Source organism: Anabrus simplex, chromosome 14 (genome assembly GCF_040414725.1).
Source record: "Anabrus simplex isolate iqAnaSimp1 chromosome 14, ASM4041472v1, whole genome shotgun sequence".
Taxonomy (NCBI): domain Eukaryota; kingdom Metazoa; phylum Arthropoda; class Insecta; order Orthoptera; family Tettigoniidae; genus Anabrus; species Anabrus simplex.
In genome coordinates, this window is record NC_090278.1 from 64,106,715 (window position 1) to 64,119,352 (window position 12,638).

Sequence of the window (12,638 nt, forward strand, 5' to 3'; positions counted from 1 at the left end):
TTATCACTTGCAAAAAGAATTACAGTCGAAACCATTTATTGCGACATTGCATTTAACGATGTATTGTATATGTTGTATATAAGGAACTTGGTATACAGTAACACAACATAAAGTTTATTGTTTCAATAGTTTGACACAGTATTTACAATAAATATAACAAAACTTGTCTCGAAACTTGAATGATTTGCACGCAGTTAATGTTGAGATTAAGGGTAGACTGAAAGTCTGTAACATATATACATTTATATACAGGGAGAGTCCTATATACACATTTACACCTATCTTGAAGAGATAGTCTATTTCACTGGGAAATGTCCTTAGATAGTTGAAAACTATCTGTCGTGGGATAACAAGTGTAACTTGTAGAGAGAGTCGCGTTAATATAATGCTAGTATTGGACTTAGGCTTGCAAGGAACTTGCATCAGTATCTTAATTCGCAGAATGCTAAGATAGTCATCGGAGCACTGGTGAGGACTTGGGAGTGTAGCAGAATGCTTGACTCGGGGCTCGACGTAGCTACGGGAATCAGGGAAGATGAGGCAGAGTCCTGAGGTGAGACCTCACAACCAGCAATCTGTCCACCTGTTCAAGACACCTTTTTAAGAGGAATGCCTCCGTGTTTGACTTGCGGTGTGGGCTGGCTGTTGGACACTGGGGTAGACCCCGCAAGGCGAGGAATGTTGCTCCTTATATAGCGCTTGGCTGACGTCACCGACGAGCATGCCAGGCGCAGTGCAGTCCTCTTGTAAACTCTGGAAACATCGGTGATGCGGCGGGTTGTGGAGCTTGTAGGCACGGCGCTTGAGCGTGGAGGACACACACAACAGTATATAACTGCAAAATCTAACTGTCCTGTCCAAATCCTATATAAACACTGTATTTTAAAAATCACTTATTACGACATCGTACGAAACGACATATTTTCATCATATTTCCGGGAAAATGTATCGGCTATAACGTCCAATGTTGATTTTTGTTTGTTAAGTAAATGGGGATTGCTGACAACAACGTATCGCTTATTATTGTAGATTTCAAATTACTCTCTCTGTTAAATAGTCAAGGCAAGCATCGTTGTGGAAGACGTTGAAAAGTTAAAGGAAAGTGTTTAATATTGTAGAAAAGTCGCACATAATATTGCGATTAGAAAATTGGAAAAAGAAATGTCAGCATCGTGGAGGATTTGTGTGAATCACACTGAATGATTTCCACAATTTCGAAGGTCAGAGAGAAAATCCAGTCTCTTTTCGCAGAATATTATTTAAAAATAAAGCGTGCCACAATATCTGAACACAAAGGCATTGAATAATCTTAACTTTGATGGTTTGAGCAGCAAAGAACAAATAATGTGCCGATCAATGGACCTGTTCTTCGAGTGAAAACCAATTAAATTCCTCGCAGTCCGACTCCACAAATACTGTACCATGCTGTAAATACAGTACTTCTTAATATTAATAATACTAAGATCTTTTACCAGCCGGCACCAAATTCCAATAAGAGAACTATTACAATCAATGGCCAATCTCTGCAGAACATAAATCATTTTCCTTACCTTAGAAGCTACCTCTCAACATGTGCAAACATTGATGAAGAAATCCAATATCGTTTAAGATGTGCTAGTGCGGCTTTCGGTTGGCTCCTAAGAATGTTTGACAATCACGATATCAGTGTGAGAACGAAACTCTACGTTTACAATGCTGTTGTAATCCCTACTCTTATCTATGATTGCGAGACCTGGACAACTTACAGGATAAACCTAAAATGCCTGAAGAAATACAATCAACGATGCTTGCGGAGAATACCGAAAGTTAAATGGCAAGATCGTCGAACGAACATTAGTATCCTCGAGGAAGCCAACACTATAAGCATGGAGGCAAAGATAGTCAGGCATCAGCTACGTTGGGCTGGTCATATCGTCCTCATGCCAGATACATGCCTCCCAAAGAAAATCATGTACTCCCAACTAAGAATAGCCAGCGTAACTATGGAGGACAGTTTAAACGATATAAGGATGCTCTAAAGTGTAATCTCAAAATGTGTCATTGATACGGTCAACTGGGAAACTACAGCCGAGGAGAGGCCCAAATGGCGTAGCATTCTATACAACGGAATTGAACATCTAGAACAAGATAGAAGATTAGAAGCTTAGAGGAGGAACCACAGGAAAGAACCATCAGCTGCAACAACTAGTGTGTGCTGTCACTGCAGTAAAATCTGTGCATCCAGAATCGGACTGTTCAGCCATCTGAGACGACACAGTTAATATGTCCAAATGATATGGTATTTATTTACTATATATTCGTTGACAAATAAATGCCTATGATGATGTGATGATGACTTCTTTTAGTTACGTTTTTTGAAGATTTAACTTAATTATGTTAATTAACCATGTAAGAGTGCAGCCTAAAACTTACAAATACGACATTTTTAGCAACAAAACATAGAAAAATCGGTTTGTGCGACTATAACGACTGTTGACTGACTGTTCCTTCGGTGTCGTTATAACCTATTTCGACTGTATTGCAGATTTCATCAGACACACCAGATTCTATGAGACTGAGAAAGAAAGAGAGAGAGAGAGAGAGAGAGAGAGAGAGAGAGAGAAGTGCTCTCAAAATCTGATACACATCCAATCCACAAGAATTATAGACAGTGAAACTGAGCACTGTGTGCAAGCCCTTGATACTGTATAACAACTGATCCAACCCTTTTCAACACAAAGGACAACTGCATTGCACATTGCAAAGAAGAAAAGTCAGATCTATATTACAAGATCACAAATTTGATTCTTGGTGTGCGTTACGGCATAAAGGAAAAGGATTGATTTTATATGGAGAATACTCACGTGTAAATTAGTGGATTTTAAATCAGTCAGGTCTCTCTGTTTCTGAATGGATGGAAGGAGTAAAAGTGACCCGTAATGAGCCTGGAAGCAGTGGCGTGCACTGAACCCCATCTACCCTGTTGCTGCTGGGGTAAAGAACTTTGTATTAACATCTTCTCATTCCTTAGAACGCTTTTTATAATGTTTAAAAAATTGTGAATATCTAAGCCAACCCAAGTACAGCTGTCTCGACAATCCGCTCGCACTACCGCAGTTCAGCTTCTCCAGCAAGCTGGGTTTTCTTGCTGGCGTGATAGAGAGCTACCCGTAGTGAAATTTAAGGTCGCTTGGGTGACGCATGCACTTGAAGCTTCCTCGAGGCGGAGCTGTGGCCCCTCCCCTGACAACAATTTACGGTGACAGGCCAGCTAGCTTAGGTAAGGGGTGTTAGTTTTAATACTTGACACTCGAAGTCTTCAGTGCCACACACTAGAGACTGCAAGAAAAATATCAACATCTTAACAGTATAGCCACTTGCACATCGTCTTGCTAATAAAAATATGGCCAGTGTATGAAATCAATTATAATATAGAAGAATATATTTTAGTCTTGTGTTTCGGCATGTATACAGTTTTTTTTGAGCGATTCATTGATGGCACGTGTAGAGTACGTGTTCCAATAACCGCAGAAAAATATTTAGTTGCCCAGCATGAACACAGTGTCAAGCGCAAATGGTTGTCTGTGATGATGGTATATGGTGAATTTTTATAGTGTTCCTCTTGGATTGTAGGTGAAGGTTTTGCGAGTTCTGTGGCATTCTTCATGAATAAAACGTGTTATACGTCGTGCCAGATATTTTCCCTCGTTTGTCATTGATGCACATACACTCAGTATGCGAGTGAAACTATAAAATTTCGACAGTAAAATACCAGTTAAATTTTGCTGATTAGTTTAGATTAGGCTTTTTAAGTAAAAAACAAATATTCCCAGTGTATTTTTGTGAAAACCATGACTGTACTATCACGAAGCGTCACCGGATGAAACTGTAAGTGCGTTGTTTAAAATCTGTTATAGATTAAGTTGTGATGGTGTGGTCACTGCTGTGAATATCAATTTGGAAATATGTGTGATCGTATGGTTGAAAATATTCTTGAAAAATCTTTCCCAGGTAGACCTTTCCCACGAAAAATACAGCCTTATAAAATGGTAACGTTGACTTTAGAGAGTGTAGTGTGGCTACGATTATTTATATTTAAAAAACTTTTTTGCAGCTGGGTTAATGAATATGTTCACCGCATGCCACTGCCTGGAAGAAAAAACGCGGCGGAGAAGTAAGTACTCAGACCGTAAAAACCTAATTTACCTTAGAATTTGTACGAGTTTCTTACCTTCTCAATATATGGACCATGCGATTTGTCCGGTTCACATCCGGTATATTGGGAAATTCCACCTGGGAAAAACAAACCCTATTCAACCAGATACATATGCAATCAAGCGTCCATAAACTTGAGACGACATCAACTTAATCAAGATATTACTTTCAACTTTTAGAACGTTTTATTTTGAAAATCAAAACTCAATGGAACTTTTATCATCTAGTAATTTGTTCTTGTGACACAAAATATTTTAGCAACATGAACTGTTTTTTTTTTAACTATGTCCACATATGATAGACTGAGTCATTTGACTCTCAAAAAATGTATGGATAAGTCATTGTTTCAGTGTTACCAAGAATATGATGTGTCTTTTATTATAATTATATATAAGCTGAAGATGCCTCACACAAAAGAGACGAAACATGTCCCTTTTAAAAATAAAATAAAAAGGAATAATATTATACAGCATTGTAAAGGTGGAGTTACCCAATCATTAAGACCTTCTATCTTGTTGAGGTTGACAATACGGATTAATTATGAAATGCATTTCTTGTGGTATGTTAAGTTTCTGTAGTATTTTTTTAATTGTCTTTAGTTTGCTAAAGCTCCTCTAATATGAGACGACTGAGACTGGCATTGTGAGGAAAATTCTCAACTCGTATCGTTATGTTGGGATACGCGTCTTCAATTTAGTTTGCACTAATGCATAAAAGGTGTTTGGTGATGATGATGCACGTTTGTTACAAACGTTGGTTGAAAATATTCAAGGAAGGAAGTTATCTTAACACATTCACGCCCGTATCCGAGTTATTGCCTATAGCGCGTGACCATGCTGTGGAGCGTATCCGAGTTAGCCCGGATAAGCACAACCTTGAACTGGAGCCGTTCCTACGCAGCTGGGATCTATTTTGGTCACAAATTTGTGCGAGAGAGATGAAAGTAATACCCTTATGAATGCTTCTACTCATCAGAAACCACATGGCCACGGCGATTTTCCCTCCTAATGCACTTTCTTCGTTTGTTTCTGAAGATAGCCTAGCGCTGGCACAACTAGCTGCGTAGTTGGTTTGTGATTGCACAAGTGTGTGTATAATCCTTTGGTATAATCGCGTTCTGTAGTGTAACTTGGCATGTAGGGACAATATAAATGATGCAAGTGATGCGAATTTACAAAGCACAGTTTTTTAGCTGCTTGAAAATTATCTTGGCCAGGGGTATACAGTCTATACGGACAATTATTACAAATAGCGTTGGACTCGCGAAACTATTACGGGAACAGAACACTGCCATATGTTGAACAATACGGTCAAATAGGGGTGTACCAAAAGATCTAAAGGAACACCAGGCAATTCTCAAACGGGGGGAGGGGGAAGTGAACCCGACATACAAAAACAGTCACTTCTCTCCGAAATCTCAGCTCCATCTACTTCATCAGCTCCAAGTAAACGTTCGCGATTGTGCCGCCAAAAAGGGTACCGGCCAACGATCCATCATTTAGGTTAGATGGGAAGAGAAAAGAGCATATTCTCTTGAAGTTTCCTTCATTAAATATAATCAAGTTCCCCTGAAGAAGGTGCAAATTGTGCTTCAAAAATAAAATTATTAGTGAAACACGCTATTTTTTTGAAAGTGTGGTGTTCCCATTCACCCAGGAAAGTGTGACATTACCTACCACACCCTACAGAGATACTAGAGGACTTCATTAAGGTATGTGGACATTTTTGTTTCCGTATCTTGTTTAGTTTAGGACTTATTGTGAAAAGAATTCACTGTTGTTTGCTCTGCCACTAACAGCTGGAATAGCTGGGCCAGCCCTTTAATTAGCCGCTCAGATGATGGGCGTGAATGTGTTCATGTGGACAAAATAATCACAGAAATTTATTAAAAAATCTTCATCAAAGCTCCAGTACGAGTGCAAAAAAAAAAAGAAAGGAAATTGCCACTGTAAGATCTCTGCCTCCTCAGCTCGTCATCGTACTTGGCATATAGTTGCGGACTTCTACCGCTTATGATATCATTAATCATAAGAGATTGGTGTATAAGCTGGGCTGAGTGGCTCAGACTGTTGAGGCGCTGGCCTTCCGACCCCAACTACTCGGCAGGTTCGATCCTGGCTCAGTCCAGTGGTATTTGATAGATTTACTGGCACGTAAATGAACTCCTGCGGGACCAAATTCCGGTGCCTTGGTGTCTCCGAAAACCATAAAAGAGTAGTTAGTGGGACGTAAAGCTAATAACATTATTAAGATTGGTTTATAACTTGTATCAAATAACAAAAGACTATCTTCTTCTTCTTCTTTAGCGTTTGTCCCGTCTGGTGGCAGGGTCCGCTGTATGGATTCATTGTCTCCATTTAATTCGGTCACGGGCCACGTCAGGATGTAGTCTTACAGCTTTCAGGTCGTTGTGCACTGTATCGATCCATCGCTGTCTTGGTCGTCCCTTGGGCCTCTTTCCAGCGACTTCCAGTGTATACGCTGACTTTGCCAATGTATTGTCTTCTGCACGCAATACATGTCCAAACCAGCGCAGACGATTTTCCTCCATTTTCTCCTGGATTGGTGCAACGCCAAAGCGTTTCCTAATATTGTCGTTTGAAATATGATCCAGTCTAGTGATGCCAGCTGTCCACCTAAGCATCTTTGTCTCCATGACGCTTAGTCGACGTTCTACCTCCTTCGTAGCAGGCCAACACTCGGTGCCGTAGAGAGCGACGGGATGGATAACAGTCCGGTAGATCTTAGATTTCAGATGCTCCTTCATCCGACGATCGCAGGTGACGCCCGTTGTCATTCGCCACTTCAGCCAGTCTGCGTGTATCCTTGTATTGACCTCATCAGTAAGTCTGCCATCGGCAGAGAGTGTGGAGCCAAGATATTTAAATTTCTCTACTCGTGGTAGATCTTCACCATCAACGTGGATGGTTCCAACTTCTCGAGGATCTAATGTCATGTACTCTGTCTTCTTTTTGTTGAGGCGCAGGCCGTATTTCGCTAGTCGGTTGTTCCACTCTTCTGTTTGGCGCTGGAGATCAGACTTATTCTCAGCAGCCAACATGACATCATCAGCATAGAGAAGTGTCCATGGTATTGGCTTGTGCAGATTGGATGTAACAGTGTCCATCACAAGAATGAACAGCAGTGGTGATAAGGCAGAGCCTTGATGTACTCCTACAGTGATGCGGAAATCATCGGACGCTCCTGCGGCAGCTTGAACATAACTCCTTGGTTCTACGTAGAGCATCTGTACCCACTTAACAAGGTGCTCTGGAATGCTATGTTCTCGTAGCACTAACCAGATTAGGTCATGTGGCACCCGATCAAAGGCCTTCTCAAGATCCAGAAAAGCGAGATGAAGAGGCTTATGTTTTTCATGGTGTTTCTCAACCAACAGCCGTGCAGCGTGGATTGCATCCGTTGTGCCACAGTTTTTCACGAATCCAGCTTGGTTCGTTGTAAGTTTAGCTATCTGGCGAATCCTTTTGTCGAGAATACGTTAGAAGATCTTCATCGCGTGGCTCAGAAGTCTGATTGGGCGATAATTAGAACAATCAGCAGGACTTCCCTTCTTCTTGAAGATTGGTACGGTAATGCTCCGTCGCCAATCTGATGGTATTTGACTATGGTTTTATAAAATCTGTTGAATGCATTCTTCGAGAACAATGTTTCTACATCTTTCTTCAAAACAAGAACAGCCATTGGAGAACTTAAAAGAATGGATTACCCCAAGGAAGTGTTCTTGCACCATTGCTCTATAATATCTACACTAACGACCAACCAAATCCTACCGAAGTACTGATAACACAGCATTGGCATCACAGGGGAACATATTTGAACAGGTTGAAGAAAAACTGGCAAAATCTCTCGAAGAACTTGCTACAAATTACGAGAACAATCATTTAAGACCCAACCCCAGCAAAACTCAAGTTTGTGCCTTTCATCTATGTCACAAAGAAGCAAGTGCGCGTGGAATGGTGAGGAGTAGTCCTTGAACACTGCTGTACACCAAAGTACCTTGGTGTTAAACTGGACAGAACACCAAACAAAAGGTGTGTATGGCATATGGAGGAACTCTGCCTTGAATGTCGGAAGCAATCAACCAATCCACGTTACTGCCTTTATGGGCATCAAATGCAGCCCATTTGACTCGGGTCAAGTAAGAGGTTTTTTTAAGAACAACCATACCACTTGTTGATATGCCAGAAAAACGAAGGCATGAACTGTGACAACAAGAAGTACGTAATTCATCCCTGAGTTTAAAGGAAGAACCTTCTGCAGGTTTGCGCCTTCCGTATGCCGTCTGGAAGACCCTCAATGGACTGCGGACCGGTGTTTCAAAGTGCAAGTCTAACCTAGTTAAGTGGGGCTATGTACAGGGAGACATGAACTGTGATTGTGGACTACTACAGGATGAAGACCACCTTCTGGTTTGTCCGCATTTACCATCACTGTGCACAAAGGAAGATGTTTTGCAGATGTTTTGGAAAAGCATTATTTGGAAAATAAATAAATGAATAAATAATACTGCACTAACTATAGTATACTTGAAGAAATTGTTCATAATTTCAATACTGGCGAAAGCTTCTTCATTCAGTACAGCCCAGACACTGTTTTCAAGTGCCACATTGTCTAACTCCGACGACAGCCAGCAGTACTGCTGTCCAACTCTCCTACACTGACTGTCTGTTCGCAGCAAGCCTGTTTTATATTCCTGCTGAAGCATGTCCAGACTTTTCAGGGTGCAGCCGGAACAAGAACATTCTGGTTATGCCTTCCAGAAGATCAGGGACATGAAATAGTTGGGTCACACTGAAAAAAGACACATAGCAAAAAAAAAAAAAAATGGCACCTTGAGATTAAGGAAGTCAAAACTGTATGACTAGGAGTGATAAGGGAGGAGGGTAGGAGAAGAAGAACAAGTTTTGGTCTATATTGATTAACAATACAGTGTTATTACTTGGGCTTGATTTACTATGACCTAAAATTTCTGGAAAAATGCATGCAGTTCTCCCCCAAATGATAACAAAATATGACATACAAACTTGGAAATATGATGCAAAAAAAATGTTAATATTGGTCGCACCTGGCTCTTCAGTCTGTTAATTTTTTTAAAATTAAGTTTTAGCCTGTACTAGATTGGTTTATAAACAGTGAATTCTGTTCTTGATTAATTAGGGACATATTGTCAAGTTTTTTGCTCATGCTATCACCATTGTAATCTCATAAACTCCCTGAGTGGATCAGTAATTTTGATGGCCGGCTTCCACATCCCACAGTCCCTGGTTCTAGGCAGATTTGTGCAGGACAGAATAAAAGTCCAGCTGATCTTCTACGTCATACAGTGTCGGCATGTAAAGGATCTTTAGTGATACATTCCTTTATTGCCTGACAAAAGTAATTAAAACTCGACTCTAGGTTGCCCAGTAGAGTTCTGATTTCTCTGCCATCTGATAGAGAAATATGTCAACACTGAAATGGCGTTAAATTAAAATAGGCCATATGGTTGTTACATTGCTTTTCGGAGGGGGAAAGAGTTAATACAGATGTTAAAAGACGGTGGAGGAGACAACCTATTGTCCAAGGTTGATACGGACAAAGGGCATGACGGTTTCACATGTTAGTGACAGTACCCCGACAGTGTCTGTGCCACATGTTAGGAGTGGCTGATCTATTTTCGTCCAGAGCTCATTGTAACTTGTTGTTTCTGTCTTTTTGTCGGTTTGTTTTTATCCCTGTCAAGACTTGCGATGTGTCAAGTCAGGTGTTGATGCCCACCCACGTGGTGAAGCTGCGAAGCAGGAACAAGCTCATTGTAGGCTGAGAAGAAATGAATGTTTTAAGAATGGGTTGATGAGATCAATATGAAGACAACAGTAATTGAAGATATGGAGATTGTCCCCATCTCCTCTTTCTGTTGCTTCCAGTCACTGTATTTTATCTTGTTAACAAAGGCTGGAAGTCTATCGGGAATTAGGCTCATCAATTTCCTGACACAGCTGTAACCATGGCAACCATTGTTTGTCTATTTATTTATTTAGCGTATGGCGCATGCAATCAAGTTGAGCACAGAAATAAATTATATACATGTTTACATACAAGAAAACAATGAACAAGAAAAGACTCCTTACAACTGAATGTCAAGATCATTGATCCACTGTATTGCTTCTGGAGTTGCCATCAGAAAATCCACTTTGCTGCCTGTGTATGGCCGCGTTTCACACTCTCTGACAATACGGTGTATGGTTTGTCGTGCAGCTCCGCAGTCACATGCGGGTGTCGGCAACTTGTTCCACTTAAACAACATGTCCCTGCATCTGCCATGGCCTGTTCTTATTCTGTTCAGAGCAGACCATGTTTTACGTGGTAGCTGGAATCCATTTGGAAGTTTGGCAAATGCTGGGACTGAACATTAATTAATTAATTAAGGTCATTTAATTAAGGTCATGGTCACTTCCTTCCCAGCCTGGTGTGAAAATGGGAAACCACGGAAAACCATCTTCAGGGTTGCCGACAGTGGGGCTTGAACCCACTATCTCCCAAATACTGGACACTAGCCACACTTAAGCGTCTGCAGCTATCGAGCTTGCTATTACTGTTTTTGTCAAGTTTTAGGTATAATGCTCGAGGTGAAGTTTTGACTCTTTCATTCAGAATTTGATTAAAATATTCTCTTTTTTTTTTTTTCTGTTGTAGGAAGCAGATTTCTATTTTGTTGGATGTGTCGTCAGGTGCAGTATGGAAAAAATTGGGGTAAGTACTTATAATTATTCTGCCATTTTTCTTTCAGTTGGTATTGTTAGGTCACCTGATTTTTGGAAATGATTATGATTTGCTTTAACTTTTTTTCTTTAAAAATCACAGGAATAGAACTAGCTTTTGGATGGTTAGGCTGTGTATGTTTGCAGAGTTTTGCCTAGACGTGCCACTTGGGCTCATCACTTGGAAGAAGTTCAAATCTAACTAGAGGCTTTAAATGACAATATTGAAAGATATGGTATGAAAATCAGTGTGGAGAAGAGAAAAACAATGGCGATCACAAGAGGAGAAAGAGAAGGAAAAGGAATCTTTAGTATCAGGGGACAAAACCTTGAGGTTGTTGAATACTTCAAATATTTGGGAAGTCAAATAATGCAGGGTTGGATATGGAGATCTGCAGAAGGTTACAAGCAGGAATGTCAGGAATCTGGTGTGGAACAGAGAAGTTCCTATGAAATGTAAAGAGATAACTTACAAGATGTACTATACCCCTGTATTAACACTTATGCATCCGAGACTTGGACTTTGACAGCAAGAGATGAGAGTAAAATTCAAGCCAATGAGATGAAAGTTCCTGAGCAGTGTGATAGTGAAGACAAGGAGAGACAGAGTAAGAAATGTTGAGGTCAGAAAAATACTGAGTGATAGGATGGAGAATATACCATAACATACCTGCCAACTTTCCCGATTTAGGCGGGAGACTCCCGATTTTCAACAGCTTTTCCCGCCTTTCGATTGTTCTATTATTTCTCCTGATTTTAGTTTATTTTGTTGGTTAAATTCAAACATTTGTTTTCAAATCCCGCCATTTCAGCTTTGTACACCAGTGGTCGGAAGTCCTTCGCTCATTGGCCGCTTTCAAATGAAATATCGACGTTTATTAATACGAGAAATATGCACGAATATGCAATGTTTATTGAAACCTGTATGTCGCAATGCGCATATCTGTTATCAATCTCTCGTTCCCGGGTGCTATGTTCATGTTTGTTCACATCAGCCTAGTTGATTCTAGAGACTAGTCGCTATATTTGGAGTCTTTTTTAGTAATTTAGTGAAAGAATTTCAAAGATAGCGATTAGTGACCTTTCTTAAGATTTTAGGAGCCATTTAGGGACAATTCTGGGGAATTTTAATTTGTTACTTGATAAAAATAACACTGCGCTTCGCATAATCGCGTGGGCGCGTGATTCAATGTATAGAAATACAATAGGTGATTTTTAGCCTTGTAGCCTCGTATAGCAACAGTCGGGTTTTGAGACAGAAAGTGTTATAATAGGCCTATATACCATAGTACTCCTGTATTGCACAATACATGTAGAATAAGCAGATTTGACCAATACTATATCTCCTGATTTTTCCATATTTTCATATCAAAATCTCCTGAATTTTTGTTTTGTAAAGTTGGCAGGTATGCCATAACAAGTGTTAGGGGCTAAGACAGAAGGAACAGGGCCAAGAGGGAGGCCCAGAGCAAGATGGATGGACTCTGTTAAGAACAGTATACGTAGGAAAAAGACTAGACTGGAATACAATTACTGAAGTGGAGTGGTGGAAGGAGAGGCAACGGTGGAGAAGTGCCATCAACACCCCGACCTGACAGGAACTAGACAAGGGGAAATGATTATGATGATAATGATGATGAGTCGGATTGACACGCCCCTCGAAGGCTCTACCTAGCAGTGGTA

General features: G+C 40.4%; 1 protein-coding gene across 1 annotated transcript in view; it reads left to right on the forward strand.

The window, feature by feature from the left end:
* The window catches only part of LOC136885466 (uncharacterized), a 203,581-nt gene that overhangs the window by 106,355 nt on the left and 84,588 nt on the right, over positions 1-12,638 (forward strand). The window contains exon 3 of the mRNA XM_067158029.2: positions 10,891-10,947. Coding sequence (XP_067014130.2) covers positions 10,891-10,947 — 57 coding nt within the window. The remainder of the gene's footprint in view (positions 1-10,890; positions 10,948-12,638) is intronic.